Genomic DNA, 23,966 nt, shown 5'->3' with positions numbered 1-23,966 from the left:
CTCTTTTGCCATCGTCCCTCATATCTAGCTCCCTGTCTTTTCACCAGATTCTCCTTCAGCTTATCTCTCGTCTCTCTCGTCTCTCTCGGCACGATCAGATCTCATAAACTAAATCGGATCGAATCCACAACATGACTCTTGGCTCTGGAGGATCGAGTGTTGTTGGTAAACAATTCGATCTCTTTCTCCTCTGTTGTTGGGTTTTTAATTCTCTGACTTTTTATTTGTTTCTAGGGTTTTTGAATTCGTATTAGGGTTTGTTCGATTGATTGTTCTCATAGGTTGGTAACTAGATCGTGTTTGTATATTACTTAGAAGTCTTCATCTTTCTGACTCTTGAATTGATTCTTCTTTCTTTTCATGGTTCTTGATTTCACCAAAACAGATTCTTGATTTCATTTAAAAAAAAAAAAGATTCTTGATTTCATTTCAATTTTTGCAGAATCTAATAGTGGGAATAGTGATTACTTGTTTTTGTGTTATATATAGTTCCGAGGAATTTCCGGTTGCTAGAGGAGCTTGAACGTGGGGAGAAAGGGATAGGAGATGGAACTGTGAGCTATGGAATGGATGATGGAGATGACATTTACATGCGCTCTTGGACTGGCACTATCATCGCTCCTCATAACGTACTTACCATCCTTTTTTTATTTATTTATGCAAATTCATTATGTGATTGTTTTTAAGAAGCATTGATAAATCTTTATAGCTGTTCTATCTAGGCCATTGTTTCTTTTGCTTGTTCCGACAGATAACAATTCTTTTGTTATGTCCTACTCTGCGCAGACTGTTCATGAAGGTAGGATCTATCAGTTGAAGCTCTTCTGTGACAAAGATTACCCGGAAAAACCTCCCACTGTCCGTTTCCATTCACGTATCAACATGGCTTGCGTCAACAATGAAACAGGAGTGGTACGCACAACCTTTCTGCCAGTCTCTGACTGGTTCCATTCATATATAAACATAACTTATTGTCATCTGTATGTATAGGTGGAACCTAAGAAGTTTGGGCTTCTTGCGAACTGGCAAAGGGACTACACAATGGAGACTATACTGACACAGCTGAAGAAGGAGATGTCTACATCGCATAACCGTAAGCTTGTTCAACCTCCAGAAGGCACTTGCTTCTAGTAGTGAAAATCTTTGCCCCTTCTAATACTAAAGTATGTATCTGGGGGTACTCCATTGTCGTTCTCAAGCTTTTTTTTCTAAATTTGTGATAAAAAAAATTCGTCTATGTGGATGGTGATGATGATGATGATGTTCGATTGATCATCTGAAGTTTATCCTTGTGTGCAAATTATCCAAAAAAACATTGTCTTCCCCGATTCATGTGTTCAATCTTTTGAAGTACTTGGTTTTAGCTATAACATTTTGTCTAAATCCTTTTATGAAATCGGCCTGAGATTGTATTGGGTTTTCATGCTCTTTGTAGTGCTAGCCAGTTTCTCTAGTTGCACCTTTTTCTCTAGCAGATGTATTTAAAACACTTATCATACTCACAAGTTGCCTTGGGACAAAATCTCCAAACCAGCAAATTCGTTGGTGATATCATCTTTGCTATGCAGATCATCCTCGTGCTTGCGAGAAAGATTTGCACAATCATGAGATTAAAGCATGTTTCTCTTCCAATTGGGATGGGTGCTCCCAGGGCCATGCTGGTCGTATAAACTTCCATGTTCGAAACTACGCTAGGCGTGAGTCGGGCGGCCAGTCCGGGCCTAGCGATTTTTAAAAAAATCGGAGATTAATCGTGGAGTAATCGGGGAGTAATTTTAAAACAATATGGTTATATATGTTAAATTTGGTATTTAAAGTAAAATGTGTACATGGTCTGGTGGTTGAAAAGTGGTAAATATCCACACGTGAACCTGGTTCGAACCTCTTCGTTAACATTTTTTTAAAAAAAAATTACACTTTGCTTTATTAAATGATAATTACAATATTGCCACAGTCTCTTTCCCCAATTTCTCTGCAATCCTAGCCGTGTTTCTTCTCCAAATACAGATTGTCCTTCATTTTTTTTAATTTTCTTGATGCTTACAGCAAAAGCCAGTCAATTAATTTTGATTTAGGAGATCTGGGGTCAATATTTTTAGATTCAAACAACTCAGTATTGAGATTTTGTGCGTCTATTTTTTCAGTTCGACGATGAACTCGGAGAAACAGTGGGTCACCGCCTGGCCACGCCGATCAGATCCTTTTCGCCACGGTGGTCACACGCCCAGCGCCTGTCCGGCCGAGAACTCGGTTAACGCGGCGCATTTTCGAACACGGCTAAACTTTAAGGCACATTGATACATAAATAACATACGCAACACTAAAATAAAAACTATGCTTTCTTTTGAAAAACCAAACAACCATCTCTATTTTTATTTAATGTTACAGGCATTAACTTTTTGTTTTTGAAATGGTAAAAACTTATTCTCTAAGCTAAACATAAGGTATAACTTCTTTTCATTTTGTAACCTTTTTCTAAGCTAAACATAGTATAACTTCTAAGCTAAACAGAATATGCTTTCATTTTATAATCTTTTCTCCTATCTATAAATATAACTTCTTTTCATTTTATAAAATAATAATAATAATTATTATTATTATCAATTTTCCATTTGCTGGTGGTTTATAATAGGGTAATTTGAAGACATCTACATAGTAGAAAATAAATTAAGTGCATACACATAACAAGAAGTATACTAGAATATTTTGTATATTTTATGCAATATTACATTCGTTATTCCTAAGCATTATCAGCCTTTGATCGTCTTCTTTCTTTTTGTTTTCTTTATCTATTTTTTCTTTGTTTTTTATTCTTCCCCTCCTAAACTTATTTGATATATATATCTTTTAGATCAAATATAATTCAACTAAATAATAATGTAAGTAAAAATGTTCATATTTTTTTACATATGCCACAACTTAAATTTTCTAAACAAATTTTTTTAAAAATATCAGACGAAATTTATACTATACATTAAAATCAGATATACTATTCTATTTAATAGGATTTATAATAAATTTCTTCTTCTGTTTTTGAATGAATGTTTGCTTTTCTTACATGGATAGCAATACATAATAGGCTATCAACAGGTGATAGAATGCTGAAGTGGGGAGGTCCTATAAATTCTGCATGTTCGTTGTGTGATGAGCCTGTGAAGACTAGGAACCATTTGTACTTTGATTGCAAGTTCTCAGCAGCTATTTGGGAGAAATTTGCACGAGGAGTCATGGGGAGTGAGTTTACCACCAGTTGGAAGGATATAGTGTCTCTGATCTCTACTAGTCAAAGCAATATAAAGACGTTTACTCTGCGATATACATTTCAAGCGAGTGTTCATGGTATCTGGATGGAGAGAAATGGGAGAAGGCATGGTGAGAAGCCTTTAACCACTGCTACTCTGATCAGAATCATGAAAAAAAAATATCAGGAACAGCTTTGTTTCGATTCAGAGAATGGGGGATGCACGTATGGAGAAGGGGCTGAGATTCTGGTTTTCCACAAGACCAGTCTCAAGCATATAGAAGAGTATATTTTTTTGAAAATGTATAGAAGAATTTATTACTTATGAAGCATTTGTAAATGTAACCAAAGGGATTTTTTGATTGAATAAAATTTAATATTCATTAAAAAAAAAATTATACTATACTATATACAAATCATATTAAATAGAATAGTATATCTGATTTTAATGTATATACAAAGCAATAATTTACTAATATGTTTAAAATACTAATATATTTATCAAAATAGTATAGTCCTTTCCCCTTTTCTTATTTTTACTTTTTTTTTGAAAAGGCTTTCATTTAAATTAAAATGCAGGAATAGAAAATACATAATCCATTGGGTTTTAGTGTTAGAGCAAGGCCCAGTTATAATTAAAAAACTCATTTTAAAGAAGAGAGCAAAAACCCAGAAATTAGAGAATTGTCAAGTGCGTTGGAAGACGATCAGTTTCTGGAGAGTGGGTTGGGGTGCCGATCACATGCAGAGAACCAACCTTGAAGGAGAGTAGATGCCAAGGCGGGGTTACAGTCTCGATAGCTCAAAAGTTTTTCTTTTATTTGCCGGTCTATGAAACGAAGCAGAGTTGTCGAAGAGCGCGTGGAATTACGATGAAGCCGAGAATTCCTCTCCATCCAGACCCAGTAAATCACTGCTTGCCAAGATAGAAGCAGCAGCCTTCTCGTAGTTCTATCTTCAGTTAGCATAGACATCTGATTCAAGCTGCCAATCCAAGTTCTTTGGAGAATCATCGCAAATCAAGTAGCTAAAACCAACCATATTTCAAACGCATAAGGGCAGAGGAAGTAAATGTGATCTCTGCTTTCATCTGATCCAGCACAAAGCAAGCAAGAAGCATCAGTTTGCAGTCCCCACGAACGAAGCCTGCCACGAGTGGGGCACCGATTAAGTGTGACTAGCCAGACAAAGAAACTATGTTTCGGGATTCCTCCTTTGATCCACACCGCTTTAGTCCAAGGTAAAATGTCTTGATCTCCCTTCAGTTTCTGATAAACTAGCCCTGTAGAGTAGGTTTCACTTCGCTTTCCATCGATCACCCATTCATAATGATCATCTTCATCAGTGAAATTTAGTGATAACAGAAAGGCTATGACAGTTACTTGATTGTCTGATCTAGCAGGAGGCAGAAGCCAGTTTCCATTATTATGCAAGGAAGCCAAAGTCGCATCCCTTCTTATGCCCAGTCTGGTGTTTCGTCCTTGTAGAATGAAGTCGAAAATTCTCCCATGTGGGAACCAGTTGTCTGTCCAAACATACCGTGCCTTCCATTACCAATCTTCATCTGAATCCAGGTAAACATTACATCCCTCATCTTAATTATCTTATTGGTTAGCCAGGAGAACCTAGGGCTAGGCTTGATAGTCCAAAAATTGCTTAAGTTATCGGATAGAACAGTAATTTTAAACCAAGCAACCCACACCGATCCTCCCTGAAAGAATAGCAACCAAATTAGTTTTAAAGTGCACATTTTGTTCCAGACAAGTAAATCTTTTATTCCCAGCCCTCCATGCTTCTTCTTTTTCCTTCCTTCCTTCCTTCTTTTTTCTTTCTCCTTTCTCCTTCATCATCAAATCTTCAGATTTAGACTGGATAATAAAGAATTGGAGAAGAGGATAAACGAGACGATGAAGACAAGAAATAATAAGATGAATAAGCAATATACTAAGAAGAAATGTTTATTGAACGCCATCAGTGTGTTTGTCTTCATCTTGTATGATTTTCTATGTAATTTTATTTACCCAAAAATATTCTCTTTGGCTAGACTATGTGTTTTAAAATTTGTTTCATCATATATCGCTTTTTCATTTTTAGCATTTGGTGCACTTCTTCTATCATTAGATGTGAATTGTCGGTTTTTTAAAAAAATCGTGTAAAACCATAAGAGAAGGTAACATCTGAAAATTATAAGTATTTGGTAAAGGTATTTACTTACCTCAACTCCTGAAACATTCTAGATTATGTCTACTCTATTACACACATAATCAATCATTTGGATTATCTTATCAAGTGCGGGTAACAACTCTTGCACCTCCCTTTACGAAATTTCATGTTGGAAATCTTTCTTCAGTTCTATTTGATCTAGGTATGTTCATCATATTAACTCTGACTAAGATTCGGGCTGAATGAATATCTCACTTAGGTTCTCCACTTAAGTTCTTCATTGAGAATAAGTGAATCTCTCACCATTTTAATAAATAGAAGCTGGAAAAATAAGAAAATAATAAGATGAGATTATCATTTGAAAACCAATGAAAACTCCACTCGAACTTCTCACGACATCTGTCCAGGCTTTAAATCTTTATAAAATTTAAAATTTAATCATATAAACAAATTATATCAAAATAGTAACATTAAGTGGTTGAAATATTTGCTTTGAGATATTTACCAATAAAGTTGTTTTTATGGTGTTAGTAGATATAAATTATATTGTTCTCTTTCAGAGATGGTATGTTCTTATATATCAATAATGTGGATAATGAAATTATAATAAAAGATTGATATACTGCAGGAAAACATTTCACTCCTGACAGAACTTTTCGTCAGAACTCTGTCGAAAAATCATCATTATGATGTATTTCCAACGAAAACGTATTGTCGGGTCTTTTTTTTTTCTTTTTTTTGCCGTCTGATACTATTATTAAAGCTCAAAGGCCAAAAAACGAATACAATCAAACCCAAAAAACGGAGCCCAAAAACAAAATACAAGCCCAAAGGGCCATCATAACTACGAGGCCCAATAAAACCGACACTCCAGTCGCCGCTCCACGTGTTGCAACACGGCACCAAGGGAGGACGCGTGTCGAGGAAGCAGAGCCCCCATCTCCGATGACCGGAAATCACCGCCAAGGCCTGCGCCCGAGTCGACACCGGAACCGTCCCACCGTCTTCAAATCCTTGCGAAAGTCGTCACTGAAACCATACGAGACAATTGCCCCCCGGAATCACCACCGGGAAATTCACACGAACACCGAACACCACTTCCAACAACAAACGTTAGAAGTAAAGGAATTCAGATTCTTTATCACACGCCAACGCTTAGAGAACGTCCATCGATTCATGGAATCGAAATCTCCTCCACGCTTGGCCACCAAACACCACATCGGACCTACTTACAGTGCGAGCACTTCCAAGGAGACGAAGCCGGCGATCACCGTCGAAGAGAAGACGGCACGGTCCCAGAGTCAGGCGCCAGCCATCCATCGAGTGGGAGATGCGAGGCCGGAATCTAAACAGCCGGCGATGAGAGAGCAGGGAGCGCTTCTTCATCCCAGAGTTGAGGGAAGCAGAAGAAAATTGGACCCGAGAGTCCCTTCCCGCCGATAACAACATGCAGAACAGAAAAAGAAGAAAAACCTAGAAGTGCCGGATCGGCGGTGGCTATGGGAGCCAAAACCGCCGGCCGGAGACAGTGCTCACGGTGGTTGAGTAGTGAGAAGGCAGAGAGTTGTGATCTAGAGAGAGAGACTTTTTTAATAACAGTAAAGATGTCGGGTCTATTTTATCGGAAAAATATTTTTTTTTTGGAAATTTATCGAAAATTAATCACAGATTTTTGGTGACTGTTGATCATTGGAATTTTTTTATCAATCCCTTAGAAATGTTTCCGATAAAGTCCCAACGAATATGTTCCATCAGGAAAATTATGTACGAGTTCCCAAAAAATATTTTCGGGGAATATTATTTGTCAGAAATTTATAAAAATTAACAATAAAAATAAAAAAGTTTTCAGTTTTTAAAATAAATAAAACAAGATTTTTCTTAAAAAATATAACAATAATATACATAAATTATAAGAATTGTTTTTATTAAAAGTACTATAACCTTTATCTAACAAACTAAAACAGGAAATCATAAATTAAAAATTCTAAACTGAAAATTATAAAATATATATAATATAAAAATATTTAAAAATAAAAATTGAAAATCGTTTTAGATGATAAAATGTCTTGCAAATTTATAAGAATCAAATGTCTGTACAATATTATTTATGATAAAATTATTTCTAAATATGAAGTATGGAAAAACATTTTCTGTAAACTGAGAACATTTATCAAAACGTATGTAAATTTGTTAAATTATGATACAATTTTTGATTTTTTAAATAGCTTATTTACTTTAAATTCAAAATTATGTTTTAAATATGAAAACCATTTTTGAACATTTTACCAACACAAAAAAGAACTAAACTAACTTATCCTAAAATTAAACATCCAAATCTTACATCAAACATCAAAATCCTAAATTTATTAAATCCCAAAAATATATATATATATCTTAAAACAAACATCTATAAATATCTACAATTCAAATTCAAACCTTAAAAACCAACAACCAAACATAAAAGAAAACTAATTTAACAATCTTTTTTAAAATTAAAAACTTATATATTTCAATGATAGGGAAGAGAGAAATGTGATTTTGATTGTGCACCAGAGCAGGAAAGAAGAGTCCAATGTATTCCAAACTTAATATAACAGAATACTAGATTTTGACCCGCCCTTTAGAGGGCGGGACAATCGTTTTGTTTTAAAATTATGTTTTTGTTTGATTTTTTCATAAGTGTGTTTAGGCATGAGTATCCGGGTTGAGATCGATTATTGTTAATAAATTTGGTTTGATCCAACATATATATATGGGTGACCTCCCGGGAATGAGATCGTTTTTTTCAAAGCGCGGGATAATTTCTTATTTAACTATTTTGATTTAAAAACAAAGAGTGGGCATTTGGTACTAATTCTGGTTTTGTTTGAGTTTATATTGGTTAAAGATTTCAGTTTCATTCGGAAATTCAGTTTGAATTGAGTTTGAATCTTTGTAGGCTTGGTTCGCGTTTTGATAACCCGTTTAAATCTTTTTAAAAAACTTAAAATTCATACACTTTAAATTTCTCAAAATCTAAAAACTAATATATTGCATGTAAGTTTAATACATAAATTGGTTTAACTTGAAAATTTAGATATAGAATCAATACATATTTCAAATATTTTTGATGTTTTGAATATTATTATTTATTTTTGATATTTATTTTTGACTATTTATATATTTTTAATATTTTGGAAAATTTCAAAACAGCTCAAATTTTAGATATTTTTATAAATTAAACCTAAAAATTGATATATATATATATATATATACATATAAAATTTAATTTAGATACCCAAAATATTTTTGTTTGATTAAATTTTGGTTCTATAAATACTAAATTTTTAATTCATTCAAATATTTAATTAATTTCGATTGGATACAATTCTACTTTTTGGATCAAATTCAGTTAGTTTTTTTTTATTTGGATTTTTTTCCAACCCTAGTAAAAGCAACAAAGATCTTTGGTATAGTTTTATATAAATTCTTAATTGCTATAATATGTGATTCTAGTCAAACATATTTTACTTAGACTTGGGCTAACATATTATATCATCAATTCTAAAATAGTTATTGCATGGAATAATCATCATTACTCATTAAACCCCGATCCAGTTCCGGGGTTGGACTGGTAAACCCAGCGACCAATATAAATCCGGTTCGAATTTTCTAAAAAAAAACCAAAATTTAAAAACCCAATAAAATCCGCTAAAAACCACTAAAACCGGAAACCCAGTTACTGGTTGAAACATTAGTTAAACCAATAGAAAGCTTTTGTTTTTGAATTATGTTTTTAAAATATATTTTGTATAATTTCTAATTAAAAATTTATGTTTTTCAGTTTTGTTATTGACAATTTATTAATGATATTTTACTTTTGGTATATTTTGTATTTGAAATTTAATTTATCACTTTAAACTTGCAATTATTATGAATTTTTAAATTCGAAACCCTTTTCCAGATATTCAGGTATAACCAAATCCTGTGAAGATCAAATCCCCAATCTCCGCATAATGAAACAATAAAAACAGTCAAAATGTAAACTAAGTTTTGATATTTTTGTTAGATGTCATAAATCTTAACTTGTTACAAAAAAAATTGAATAAACTAAAGTATTTTTATGGAAGCCCCCTTGGTCCAGTGGTTTGACTAAGGGTTCAATTGCTTCTACATCCGGAGGTCTGAGGTTCAAACCCCAGAAAATACCACATTATGCAGATTATGGAGAAACAGGTTACATGAGATCTTCAGCTTGGTGCATGGTGTACCATCGAACATGGATCTCATAGGACGGCTCAGAGTGGTGCAGTCAGGCGGGTATTCTCACAGGGTGGTAGAATTGTCGGCTGTAAAATCGTCTTTGTAATATTCTCACCATTGTAATAACATAATTAATCGATAATAATCGACTCAGACGTTAAAAAAAAAGTATTTTTAATATTTTGTATGTTAAATAAAAATAAAATATAGAAGCTAAAGTTAAATATTTGTTAAACATAAAATATATACATATCTAAATTATTATTTTATGTTTATAAAAATATTTGAAAATACTTAGTTTAGTTCTATGTTTTTATTTTGTAGCTAATATATTATTATATATAATAAAATTAATTATTTTATTAATTTGAGGTTCATCCGCGATCGATCCGATGACCCGAAAGGTCATCTGATTCAGCATCTAGATCTGGTTTTAAAACATTCGGATCTGGTTTTAAAACATTGCTCAGACGTGGACTAACATTCTAAGTCATCATTATTTTCTATTATAATATGTGATTTTAATCAAACATATTTTTCAACTGGAACACTAATTTAATTCACACAAATTTTATATTTTTATATCACCCTACAAAATTTATCTTGTTCCAAGTTTTAAAGACAGCTTCTAAAAGCTTCAGGAATAACCTGTTTGACTTAAGCTCCTTGCAACCTTCCTAATTAAGTAATTTCTGTATTAATCACCTTAAGCATTGAGAAGGAGTTTTTGAGATGAACCACTTCATCTTCAAACGTCTCTCGGTAAAGCATTATTTCAGATCTTTGAAATGCAAATGGTACTCCCACAAGCACTCTGAGAAATTTCTCAGCAGAGCCAAGTTCATCTAATACTCCTTAGTAGCTACACAGCTTCAACTCTTCTTCTTTATTTAGACGGCATCATCTTCACAAATACTTATAGTTGCTGTAAACACAACCCTTCCCCTGAAACAAAAGAACGGTTTACAATCAGATGAGATCCACAACGATTCGAGCTGATCCTGGCTTACTTTTTCCCAAAGCAGAGCAAATTTAATCGCTTCTTGCGTTAAGGGCTTTCAAGAAAATAGTAAAGTTCTGAAATCTTTTAGGTTCAAGAAAGTGTTTTCCTGGTGATGGTTGCACTTCCCTTCTTCGTTCTTTGTGGAGATTTGCATTGTGTATCCAAATAGCGACTCGATCATCTCTTCCTCCAATCTGTGTATCCACAAGACAAATACATAATCATACATTCTAAAAAGCTTTAGTTAATTGTGTCTAAGGCCAAAGCAAGTTGTAAACTTACTCGAAAGAGATTTATTAAGCATATAATAGACCATAGTCCGGTGCTGTGAGCCCTGACTTTATCCCAATGAAGTACTTTCAGCATAGGTAATGTTGCTTCATCTTTACCTAAAGATCTACGCTGAAAAAAAAATCAAGAGACAAAGGAGGAGCAGCCATTTTGTTCATTACTTGAGCTTGTGTCGTGGAAATGACAGAGTGCGAAGAACTCTGTTTCGAAACTGCGGAAGTGGTGGCGGATGAGTTATTCCGAAACCCTTTTCCAGACATTCAGGTATAACCAAATCCTGTGAAGATCAAATCCCCAATCTCTGCATAATGAAACAATAAACAACAGTCAAAATGTAAATTAAGGTTTGAAAATTCAATCAAAACCTTTCTGGATCCATAATATCAAACAATAAAACTTCCTTGGTGGTTCTATGGCACATCTTTAACAATACATTAATCCATAATAAGATGCCCTCAGATCAAAATCAACTAACCTTTTCATCGCTTTCATCCTCAATTCCACAAAGAGAAGACCTTTCTTAGAAACAGTCGTTTTTGATTCTTGATGTTAATTCCGTTGATCGATTTATAAAAGAAAACAATGTCGATAGCATCGTTCTCAAACGTATGACTCTTGAATTAAGATCATAAAAGAAAAGCCCTAATAGCCATCACCCGAGAAAGCTTTTTCCGGCTCGAAAACTTCGGGTAGAGATACGTTACAGTTGCTATAATTACGTTGATTCGGATTTTTTCAAATCATTAAAATTGATAATCATTTAATATTAAAACCATACTTTATAAATAATTCAGTGGCATAAAATAGTAAATAAGTACAAAAAGAAGGGGACCTCAAAAAAGGCCCTTCAGTTTTAATAGTATAGATTACAATATGCACTAAACTATTAAAGTGTCAGAAACCAAGTGTTAATGGTTTCTATGCGAAAGAGGTTTTGTACTTATACTGTGATACGGATACATGTGAGTGGCACAGTCAGTGTATTCTCATATGGAACTTATTCATGTTAGAAAGTTATTAAGGTTAATGATATTCTCTATTTTTGTGTAAGTTTCTCATGGTTAGGCTAGATAAGCAGTAAAACGAGCAATACCGAATATATGTAAACAATTTTTTTTCTTGTATTATACTCCTATAAAACTACAATTAGGTTTGACGTATCTTGTACAAGATTTATATGTAAACAATTTTCTTTTCTCTTACTTTTTTCACATTGATTGTTTTTTGTTTTTACTAGAACATGTTTCAAACACCTCCACCTTTTTGGATCGCCTGATCATTCATCCATCCAAAGTGACATAACAATGTTTATATATCTAAAAATTACATAACAGTGATTAAATATCCAATTAAAATCAAAATTGCAAGGCGGTTTTCGTTTGACTAGTCTTTGGCACCATTGCCTACAAGAACAGGCGAAGATAACTGAGTAAACATCCTCATGGAGACTCGCGCCAAGCCAGGCCCGCAAGTTCCAGGGCTCAAACTGACATGTATTACATGAACATCAAAAACATTCACGATTTGTTTGAAATAAAAGAAAAAAAAATATTGTGGAACAAAAAAAGAAAAACAGAGAGATGATGTCGGAATAGTTTGTCAAGTCTCTCTGCTTAATTATATCACTAAGCTCTGAATATTCTTCGAGGTGATGGAAAGAGGCGGAGGAGGGAACCGAATACGGCTGAGAGGAGGCGGAAGAAAGAAGAAGAGACACGGCGGAGAAACGAAGAGTTAGAGGAAGGGGTTGGAGTAGCAGGTTGTAGGTAGGAGCAAGCGGCTTGCTTTACAAGGCGGTTGCGGATCGAGATGACGGGAGCCGGTACAGAGACGGCAGAGGAATCAGCGGTGGCTGTGGTGGAAGGGAGGATGTCTCTGAGGGAAGTGTAACGTAGAAGAAGATCATTAGAAGATTTGTTGACAGAGAGGAGCTCCAAGTCTAGGGTTTGTGAAACGGCTCCGTTTCTGCGTTGGAGAAGAGAGAGTTTCGTTAAATCATCAGCCTCCATTTTAGGGTTTGAGTTCTGGATGTTGATGGGAGCTAATTAACATGTTTGTGTATATATATTAATATAGTGACCATCTCGTTACTTTTCTTCATATTAAAAGTCAAATAAGGACTATATAGTAAAGCGTGTTTATATGATATTAGTATTGGGACCTTGTTTTCTGTTGTTAGAAGTATAAATATATAAAGATGGGCGCTTACGCTCCAAACTCGACTACTTTATTTTCAAAGCAAAATAACAACCATTCTTAATTTGGTATAAAAGTGTATTACTGTAACTTTGTTTATGTTTGAAATACATGTCACTAGCAATGGAATGTCTAGCTAATTCATTCCACTACAAGAATTATGACTAAACGTCGACGATTGACAGAACATTGTTTCACGGAAATGAGTTGAATAAAAGTCAAAGGAAAAATCTCAAGAAAAGGGAAATGTAGGAACGGCTTTAGCCCACTTCACATGAATTATGTTTCATTGGTATCCATATCCTTCGCTTTTCATTTCGTTATCACTTTGTCAATCTTGTCACCCTACCATTATAATTCTTTTTTTTCCTACCATTACAATTCTTAATCTGCGTTCGACATTCGAGACTATATAGATAAACACCTACTCGTTTATTACAACGAAGATGCTGGCACATCACGTGTTGTTTCCCCGTTTTGCCGTGCAGTTAACAATTTCGAAAACAATAAAAGAAATTCAGGCGCAATCAATTTTTTTAACATTTCTCTAACTTTCTTTAAGATTATCTAGAACATTTGTTGTAGAATTAAACTACTTTAACTTGGTCTAAAGAGAAAATAGATTATAAAACTTTACAATGTGACTCTGATATATGAAATGATATAAACCAGTGTTCAAGAAAGTGCTAGGCGCTAAGCGGGCGGCGACCTAACGCGTAGCGCCTAGAACGACTAAGTGAATACCTAGATTATTAGTTAAACGGTTTAGGCGTTTATAAATTATAGCAATATATGAAATATATGTAATATTTTATACTTAATAATAGGAAAAATTATTATTTATATATGATAAAAATATTATCATAAGAATATATATTAAAATATATTAATTATTATAGTTTATGAATAATAAATTATATATTATTTATTATTACAATATTGTAATTATTTAGGCGATTTAAAAAGTAATCGCCACGGTTCTGGAACGCCTCGCGCCTAAGCGCCGCCTAGGAGGCCGCCTAGACCGTGGACCGCTTTTTTAGAACACTGATATAAACAGATGACCATTGCAACAATGAAAAAAGTAGGCTTTAAAATTTGATATAAATTATAGGCCCCATACGATTGTATCACATGTTTGCGGTCAAACCCGGGTCCGGCCAATGGCCATCTCTCACCTAAGGCCCATAGTTCATACTAGTTCAACTGAGTGGACATATATTAGTAATGGCGCAATTAAGCCCCATACTTTTGTTATACAGACATTAAAGTTTCGATATGGTCCATATTGGTACCATTCATTTTCTTATTACGGGTGTGATCAGCAGATGAAAGCAAAAAGTTCCACCATCTAATAATGAAATCCACTTCAAATGACACATTGTTATATTAATTTAATCATCTATATACGTCATAGCACTTGAATCGTTTCTTATAAACGAAGGTACAATTCATATTCACTCAAACGTCGAAGTGACGTCGCCCTGTGATTCAGCGTCGACCACCGCTGGTCCCACGACTCATACCATGTACCTTGGTTAATTCACGTGCTTCCTAATTTTCATAGACAAATAACATTAATAGTCGTTTCTCAGGAATTTTTGTTGTTATTATATTTTGTTTTTGTCCGCTGCATTTGATTTTTCCCGTGACAATTCACTAGTCTTCCTGTTTCGACTATTTTACATTTTCAATAGGATGAATCATATTTAGTGAAATAACACTTGGAATCCGTTACTAAAAGTGAATACAACATTACATGCGTTAATCTTCTGGTTTGATCATACACAAGTTACATGTTTGTCTAGTTTTATCGTAAAAAGCAAGCGGTGAAAGCCCTCTTTTTCGAAAGCAAGTTAGGAATATTTATAGGATTATCTTGACAGTATCTAAATATGCATGTGACCATATATGAATATGTAATCAGTTACTTTTTGTAATTATAGAAAGTGTGAAAAGGGGTAAATAATCTCTTTAACTTATCCACTGTGATTACAAAATTTCTCAACTATTTCAATAATCAAATGAATTTCCAAGTATTTTAAGTGAGCCTAATAATTTCCGATTTTACTTTGAAGAGGTCAAATTAGTTACAAAATGTGGAATTATATTAATTATGACAAAAATATTAGTTGCGGATCTAGTCAAAATTCAAATCCCAAACTCAAGGATCAAAATTTGCTTACTAAAAATAGATAGTATCAAAGCAAAATAATCTTATTAGCATACCAATTTTAATATAAAACTACATTAAATATAATATGCATGTGTATTTAAATAAAACTACACATACTTAGGGCTCTAATACTCTTTCATGTTCAAAATTATGTAAAATTCTTTTGAATTTAATATTTTACTAAATTCAATATTTATTTAAGACTTTTGTGCAAATATATATATATATATATATATATATATATATATATATATATATATATTCTGGTTAATGCAAGTCTGTGTATATATATTCTGGTTAATGCAGGTCACAGACTTTTTAAGGGTCAGCAAATATACATGTGGTCGATTACTCACACCTATACTCAACGTGCCTGGTTTGGTCAATTGATTCCTAACGTCCATAGAGGCTCATGTAGTGATTAATAATCTATTCAAATTCGTATCAATTTAAACGCAAATTTTAAATATAAAAAATAGGACATGTACAAACCTTTATGGATCAATGAAAAACACAGGGTAGTGCTTTGTTCAGTTTACATGATTAGTGTAATTGGTTATAAAGATTAAAAACAATTCCTTATGAAATCCAATATGAATTTGGGTAGAGACAAATTCACTCCTTCTAACAGTTGTCCAATTAAAACAACGTGAGAATTGACAGTCGAAGATGTGCATTAATGAATCACATGATTTGTAAATGGGTTTAGCCACTTGAGTCTTGAGCCTCACATGGCCAACCATCAAACCAATTAATCAAAATGGTGAATATTCTGTATGGGTTTCAGTATTTGTATACGTATATAGAATAATTATTGATACAAAGTAAATCCATTTCACACACATTCGGTTCAAATTGGCATGTTTCAATAATAAATACAAATATTAGCTGGTTTTATTCTATCTTGTAATGTTTCATGTCAGACATACAAAAATACATTTCCACGTATAGTTTACTTGTAGTGGTAAAGTTTCCTTGAGGATGAACACATTTTATACTTATTTTTTTTAATATAAATTATTATAAACTTTTATATAAGAAAGAAGAAAGTCACAATGATCGAACATGATTCTCCACTTTCCACTACTTGTCTTCTTCTTACATAAACCCATAAGCCACCAAGTGAAAACAGCGCAACACAAACACAATGTCTTCTCCTCCTCTCCTCTTCTTCCTTATCTTACTCTCCGTCGCCTCCGCCATCAAACTACCCCTCTCTCCTCTCTCCCACCACACAGACCAACTACCCAGCAACGATCCTTACCTCTCTCTCCGCCGTCTCGCCGACTCCTCCATCGCAAGAGCCCAACAGCTCAAACAACCCAGCTCCATCAAACCCGACGAAAACGCTCTCTCCGCCCCCTCTGCATCCGCCGCCGTCGTGAAATCACCTCTTTCCGCCAAAAGCTACGGCGGATACTCCGTCTCGCTCAGCTTCGGCACACCGTCGCAGACAATCCCTTTCGTGTTCGATACCGGAAGCAGTCTTGTCTGGTTCCCTTGCACCTCACGGTATCTCTGCACCGGCTGCGATTTTTCCGGGTTAGACCCGACCCGGATCCCAAGATTCGTCCCCAAGAACTCCGCCTCGTCGCGGGTCATCGGGTGTCAGAATCCGAAATGCCAGCTTCTGTTCGGACCCAACGTTAAATGCAGAGGATGTGACCCGAATACCCAAAACTGCACCGTCGCTTGCCCACCGTACATTCTCCAATACGGATTAGGATCAACGGCTGGGATTTTACTATCAGAAAAGCTCGATTTCCCGGATCTAACCGTACCCGATTTCGTCGTCGGTTGCTCCATTATCTCGACCCGACAACCCGCTGGTATCGCCGGGTTCGGACGCGGACCCGAGTCTCTCCCCGTGCAGATGAAACTCAAGAGGTTCTCGCATTGCTTGGTCTCCCGCCGGTTCGACGATACCGACGTCAGCACCGATCTGGATCTCGATACCGGGTCGGGTCATGATTCCGGGTCGAAAACTCCGGGTCTCAGCTACACGCCGTTTCGAAGCAACCCAAATGTCTCCAACGCAGCGTTTCTCGAGTACTACTACCTCAACCTCAGGCGAATCTACGTCGGGAGCAAGCGCGTGAAGATCCCTTACAAGTTCCTCGCGCCGGGGCCCGACGGAAACGGAGGAACCATCGTCGATTCCGGATCCACATTCACTTTCATGGATCGACCCGTTTTCGAGCTCGTTGCTCAAGAGTTCGCGGCGCAGATGTCGAGCTACAGCAGAGAAAAGGAGTTGGAGAAGATCACGGGACTTGGTCCGTGTTTCAATATCTCCGGCAAGGGATCAGTTACGGTGCCCGAGTTGATCTTCGAGTTCAAAGGTGGAGCTAAAATGGAGCTGCCATTGTCTAATTATTTTACGCTTGTCGGAAGCGTTGATAACGTCTGTTTAACGGTTGTGTCCGATAACACCGTGAGTTCCACCGGTGGAAGGAGTGGGCCGGCGATTATTCTCGGGAGTTTTCAGCAACAGAACTATCACGTGGAATACGATTTGGAGAATGACAGGTTTGGGTTCGCGAAGAAGAAGTGTGTCCAGTGAGTTTCCAGGGGTAGATTTGGAAATTTAACTTTCACAATGATGATTTAATTTCTTTCCTAAATAAAAAAGAGTTGTTAACTGTTTATAAATATGTTTTATGATTGATACGTTTACATATTTTTTTTTGAAAACTGGCCTTCAAAACGTTTACATATTTTTCATAATTAAAAATATTATTTTACCAGATTATAAAAGCTTAGCTGGCAAAACTTTTATGTAATTATAAAAATATTAAAAGTAGTAAATATAATTTCAATTTATTTTGTAATAATTGGATGCTGAAATTGTGGACGCCCGGACAGTATCATGTGAAGTAAGGCTGTATGCAATTATCTAAAACAATAGAAAATGGATGCTAACGCAGTGACACCACGTCGATGTCCATCGACAAAAATATTGAAATCGACACTATACATATTCCACTAGTTATAGTATTATTTTAAAATATTTTTTTCGTCAAATTTTAAAAGTTTTTAATGGTTTTTGATGTGAAACAAACATGCAAGTACAGTACATATCCATGTGTACCAAAAGTAAGCAATAGTAGAATAGAACTAATATTTTCAGTAGAGTTTGAATAATAGGATCGTGTAGTTTGGGACATATTCATAGAATAAAATGAATATTATGAGAGAATAAAATGAATATATACAATGCACATTGTATGTATGTGTGTGTGTGTGTATGAAGATGCAGGTAAGTAAATTTGTCAAGGATACTACAGTACCGGTTTATGAGGATAAATTGGATCCGGTTTAATGATATGGGAGAATTTTGAAAAAAACAATTCACTAATAAAAGCAATGAATGCGACAAACAAAAATAAGTTGCACATCATGCCAACTCACAAAAAGTACCTTATTAAGATACTTTTTCACAACACCTAGATTAAGATATTTATTTATTTTTAATATTGGAATAAGCTACTGATTGGATTTTGTTTATGGCGCGATCAGTGTAATTTGGTTGGTCAGTGTAATCAATGTGTTTCTTTTGCCAACTAGAGTAATAATCAATGTCATTAAAAAGATTGCATTCAAAAGCACTGAACATGCTGCGACATATCAAAGTTTTTTTTTTTTGACATATCAAAGTTGTATACAGAGAAAATTATCTTTCTCAGCTAGTAGTGTTAAATAGTTTTTTCAGGCCTTTTCATAACATTTTGTATCAGCATAGAAATGCTGAATCAGCCTTTTTCAGATAAACTTATCTAAATGTCATTTAAAAGTTTTTACATTCCAAATCTTATCGAAACTGCTATCCCTTCTCTCAGATGTGGCTGGTCGAGTAATGGGGCAGTGTATAGCCAAGATGCAGCTGTATAGATCTCTATCCGAAACTGGTCCAAACTCCAAAGGGACGGAAGATAAGTGTCCACGCTTTCAGACCATGACTATTCAATAAAAACTGTCATAATAACTATAAGTGAATTTATACGGTGACAAACCAGAATTCTATTACAAACCACGACTTAGAATTTGTATTGCTTTAAAATCCATTTTTGTTACAAATATTCAATAAGATTGTTACAGTGTTGCTTTAAAACCCATTTTTGTTACAAATATTCAATAAGATCCTTTTTTTTTTGAAAAAATGTTAAATTTATTCAAATTAAAAAAGGCTTTTGTACAACTAGTGCATCTTTAGTTTAAACAAGAGTGATATCTTTTAACCCAAAAACAGTGGTTAAGCTCGCCTAATCTCTAGTCAAAACCAAACCGCCACTGTGTTGTTGAAACATGTTCCTCCTCTTCCACGCAGTGAACTGATTCGGTTTCTTAGCTGCTTGTCGATGAACTTGGTAATAATGTTCGGGGAACGTTTGACCGTGCCGTGCCTTCTACCATTCCATTTTCATTTTAGTATTACTTGCATAAATTTTGGTTGGTGCAATTTTGAAAAGGAATGTTTATTGATTCTAGTTCCGATCTGTTTTGTTCTATTGTTAACAATAGATCGAAACAGAGATTCTAGTAGAAACTTTCTTTTTCAAAATTGCACCAACCAAACTTTATGCAAGTATTACTAAAATGAAAATGAAAAAATTAACATTACAAAATAATAAATTACTAAAATCAATGTTTTAATTAGAATATCATATTAATAAAATAAATTATATAATTTTGTTTTTAATTTTATTATAAAATGTATATATAAATGTATTAATATATTTTAATTGATCGATTTTTGGATTTCGGTTTTGATTGTTTTATAACACGAACCGCACTGTGGTTTCTTAAAATAAAATTTATTTAGTTTATTTAGTACTGCCAAATCTAAACTATTTTCTATATTTCAATTCGATTTTACCAGACTGTGCAATTCTATTATAAGATATAATGTATAAATTTATATACGATTTTAAATTTTATTTTGTACAATACAATTTAATTATTTTAAACTGAAATGATAAAATATGTAAATTTTCAAATCAATATTTTCATATTCAAAAAAATAAAAATGTAGAAAAAATTAGAAAAGAATCGCAAAACATAAAATGGTCTCTTCTTTTTTCCAAACGAATTATTGATCCAAGATATATATTTTTTTTCTTACAAAGAAAGACAATCACCACCAAAATTCAGAAACTAGTTTGATAAATTTTGCCACTACCATCTACACATGCTACGTTTACTTATGATAGTGGTGATTAGCGTTTATAACAATCATAAAATGTTATAAATCACTTTAAACTACTATAAACCTAATAAAACTAAAAGTTAGTTTTCTCTAATATTACTTGCATAAATTTTGGCCCTGTGCCCTTACGCTCAAAAAGTTTGGAAACTGGCCCCATTGGTAGTGAATCCAACCGCAAGACCTGGTCTGACTATATATGGGTGACTTGCTGGAGGAATGCGTAAAGACAGAGAACCTACCACCCTCAGGACTGCAAAATCCCTTATACCCTTGGATCTTTTGGGTTTTGTGGACAAACAGGAATCAACTATTATTCGAGAATAAGTCTTTCTCAGAATCAGAAGTGATGTTAAAAGCCCTTAAAACGGCTAAAGAATGGCAATCTGCGGTGCAACCATCAAAAACATGTTTCACCTAAAGACTTTAAAAAGTCGAACTTAGAGCCCAAAGTACCAGCAAATGCCATTAGTATTCATTCGGATGCAGCATGGAATGGCTCTTCTTTTGCAGGTGGCTCAGGCTGGGTGGCTACGAACCCAGCGGGTGCTACTCTCTTCTCAGGTAGCTCAGCGCGTCGTGTGGTTCCTTCTGTTTTGGTTGCTGAAGCATTGGCACTGAAAGAAGGCCTCACAAAAGCTGTAGCATGTGGAATCAAAGATGTGATCTGTTTCTCGGATTCTCGACATCTTATTAACATTCTCACAGGAAACAAGTCTATGATTGAACTCAAAGGACTACTCTATGACCTAGGCGTGTTGAGTAGATCCCTCCACTCTTTATCTTTTCGGTTTGTAGCTCGTAACTGTAATGTGCAAGCGGATCAGCTTGCTAAACATGTTCTGTTTCTGTTTTCAAACAACCCTTTATGGGTTGGGAACTCTGTTTAGTTTGAATTTATAAAAGAAAAGGTTTGACCAAAAAAAAAAATTCTCTAATATTTGCAAACAGTCGCAGTGGATAAATAAAAGAAAATAAAACCAAATTTTAAAAGAAATTAAATTAAAAGTTAAAATTTTAAAATTTAAAATATTATAACTAAATATCTATATACACATTTTATATTCTAATTTATTTTCCTAACAGTATCATAATTCATATTATAAAAACTTTAAACCAAAACATTCATTATAATTTTAAACATTAACATATAATACATACATAAACACAAAATTTTTTCTTGAAAGATTAGTATAAACATTCATAATATTTTTAGTGACATTATAACTTTAATCTAAAAATTAAATAAATAAACATAATACTTTATTAATTATATTAAAATTATATTTTATCTTATTGTAATAATATGTTTTTGATATTTGTACACTAATATAATATGTTCATATCAATAATTGTTTTTAATCGTAACACAATTTTCTAATCAATTAGTCATAAATATCCAGTAACTACATCAATGTTTAACCTTTATATCAGTCGTTATGAATCATAAAACTGCATCTACTTATATCCGCGCAACCGCACTGGGCGTCTCAACCTGTGAGGCCTGGAAGCTTCGTATATAATCCAACGGATTAAATAGTTAAGTGGCTTTATGAAAAAGCAAATTAATGGGCCTCAACCCTCTTATGGGCAAAATGAAAGCACATGTATATTGGGATTTAATTATTTTCTCTTTGGATCAAACACCAAACAAGCCCAAGCCTGGGCACGCAGAGGAGGGAGGATATAGTATACAAGCCAAACTGTCGAGCAAGGGTTCCTCCTAATCAAACCGAATAGTGATATCTACTTATCTAGCACCACATGTCCACATATTGCTTAGAAATCAGGAACTTTTTGATTTTACTAACTTTTCTTTTACTTTTTTTACATTTTTCCCATTTCTGTTGTTATATCAGAAAAGCTGGGGTGCTTCTTGTGATAGGACTGTCCAACACATGTTCACTGTATGATAGCATATGCTCGATATTTCGTTGACATTACAGATTCACATGTAAATCCTATGATATGATATTTGTGCGGCTAGGCTAGCTTACACTAGCCTTAGATTCTCAAGCAAGACTCAAAATATAGGGAACAAGTGATGAGGAATATATGCCACCGCGGCATTGCCTTAGATTCTCAAGCAAGACTCAAAATATATTTGAACCAAAACGAACCTTACTTTTAGACTCAAGTTATTGCGAGGCCAAAAATACTGTTGTCAATAAAGAAAACATGTTGTGCATAAAGTTCAAAACATTATATTAAGAAGGCATAAAATTAGGACAACTTTTCTCCATTGTTCCTTCTTTAATCCTATAAATTTTATCTCTTTATTTCTTAAAGTTAGGCCGTCCTAAGGAAATTATGCCTTAACTAAACTAATCTTTCATTGATATTTCTCTCTCTTTGGTTGTTTTTCCCCACATGGTCAGACCCAGGAGAATAAAGATATGCTTATCTTGAATGCTTAGAAATCTTTATTAAAAATAACAAATTAGGAACCCCTTTTGAGTAGATAATCCCATTTATACTTGATTTGGTGATAAGACTGTTTATTTTGAAACTGTTAAAAAGATTCTAGATGCTCTTCTAAAACCACCGGTAAAACCGTATGTCATGCAAAACACGTGACTTTTTAAATCATGCAAGATTCCAATTAGTTTCAATCTTAACTTACTCGAGCAATACCTTAGAAATTTTTTAAAAACATTTGATGCAAAAGACTTTATATTAAGGCTAATTTCTTCAAAAGTTGATGCAACATTAACTCAAACTTTTAGTCAAAAGAGCATTAACTCAAAGCTTTATCAAGCGGGATGGAGAGACTGGTCGAATTTAGGATGTACTTTTCTCGCGAACATTGGTCCTTCAGAATCATCTAGGGTCTGGTCCTGGCTAAAGCATATTCACATTTTGACTATCCTGGCCACACTTTATTGAAAGGATTGGCTTACGCTAGCGACTTTTTTGTGAATGAGGTTGAATGCTTTTGTTGGGGCGAACAAAATTAGTTTGATTTGGGTGTGCCAGAAGAAACTATCTATATTCCTTTTCTTTCTTTGATTCAAAACACTTTTGCATTTAAAGGATTTTACTTTGTATATCTTTGGGTTTAACTCATAAGAACATCTTCAATACTACACAAAAATCCACTCTAAAATAGAGTAACTTTATTATAGAGTTGGATTTGCTCCAATGATTCACTATATAATAGAGTTACTCTATAAATAAAGTGGATTATAGAATAATGTTGATTTTCAGTTTATATTTAGAATGAAAAAGCAACATTACTCTATAATTCACTCTATTTATATAGTAACTATATTATAAAATGAACTATTGGAGCAAATCTAACTTTATAATAGAGTTACTCTATTTTAGAATGAAATATAGTGTAAATTTTTGTGTTCCATTGGAGGAACATATGTTTTGTTCGCTGGTTTGTTCTACATAGTATTCTAAAAATTGTTTTAGATAGTGTTTATGGGGCAAATTGGTCATAAAC

General features: G+C 34.0%; 3 protein-coding genes and 1 long non-coding RNA gene across 4 annotated transcripts; 2 read left to right on the top strand and 2 right to left on the bottom strand.

Annotated features, from left to right (window-relative positions):
* The first annotated feature begins 4 nt into the window (after positions 1 to 4).
* LOC108849075 (ubiquitin-conjugating enzyme E2 variant 1D-like) lies at positions 5 to 1,353 on the top strand. Its single transcript, XM_018622579.2, has 4 exons — positions 5 to 165; positions 490 to 629; positions 787 to 912; positions 991 to 1,353. The coding sequence occupies exons 1-4, from the start codon at positions 132 to 134 to the stop codon at positions 1,129 to 1,131; spliced, it is 441 nt and encodes a 146-aa protein (XP_018478081.1). The 5' UTR covers positions 5 to 131; the 3' UTR covers positions 1,132 to 1,353.
* An 8,596-nt stretch (positions 1,354 to 9,949) lies between these two features.
* LOC130510870 (uncharacterized) lies at positions 9,950 to 11,640 on the bottom strand. The gene is made up of 3 exons (XR_008944658.1): positions 11,416 to 11,640; positions 10,932 to 11,241; positions 9,950 to 10,843 (listed from the first exon to the last, which is right to left on the bottom strand). It is a non-coding gene; the product is annotated as an uncharacterized LOC130510870 (long non-coding RNA).
* Positions 11,641 to 12,234: 594 nt separating this feature from the next.
* LOC108852422 (uncharacterized) lies at positions 12,235 to 12,994 on the bottom strand. Its single transcript, XM_018625928.2, has one exon. The coding sequence runs from the start codon at positions 12,947 to 12,949 to the stop codon at positions 12,566 to 12,568; it is 384 nt and encodes a 127-aa protein (XP_018481430.1). The 5' UTR covers positions 12,950 to 12,994; the 3' UTR covers positions 12,235 to 12,565.
* Positions 12,995 to 16,370: 3,376 nt separating this feature from the next.
* LOC108855539 (probable aspartyl protease At4g16563) lies at positions 16,371 to 17,992 on the top strand. Its single transcript, XM_018629386.2, has one exon. It carries the CDS (start codon positions 16,460 to 16,462, stop codon positions 17,873 to 17,875), a length of 1,416 nt encoding a protein of 471 aa, XP_018484888.2. The 5' UTR covers positions 16,371 to 16,459; the 3' UTR covers positions 17,876 to 17,992.
* Positions 17,993 to 23,966: the final 5,974 nt, after the last annotated feature.

This window comes from Raphanus sativus, chromosome 4, assembly GCF_000801105.2.
Source record: "Raphanus sativus cultivar WK10039 chromosome 4, ASM80110v3, whole genome shotgun sequence".
Lineage (NCBI taxonomy): Eukaryota > Viridiplantae > Streptophyta > Magnoliopsida > Brassicales > Brassicaceae > Raphanus > Raphanus sativus.
This window is presented reverse-complemented; position numbering and strand designations above follow the sequence as displayed.

Coding starts and splice junctions, on each gene's coding strand:
- LOC108855539 (XM_018629386.2), top strand. CDS start 16,460: ATGTCTTCTCCTCCTCTCCTCTTCTTCCTTATCTTACTCTCCGTCGCC.
- LOC108852422 (XM_018625928.2), bottom strand. CDS start 12,949: ATGGAGGCTGATGATTTAACGAAACTCTCTCTTCTCCAACGCAGAAAC.
- LOC108849075 (XM_018622579.2), top strand. CDS start 132: ATGACTCTTGGCTCTGGAGGATCGAGTGTTGTTG. Junction 166..489: donor TGGAGGATCGAGTGTTGTTG/GTAAACAATTCG, acceptor TGTTATATATAG/TTCCGAGGAATTTCCGGTTG. Junction 630..786: donor CTATCATCGCTCCTCATAAC/GTACTTACCATC, acceptor TACTCTGCGCAG/ACTGTTCATGAAGGTAGGAT.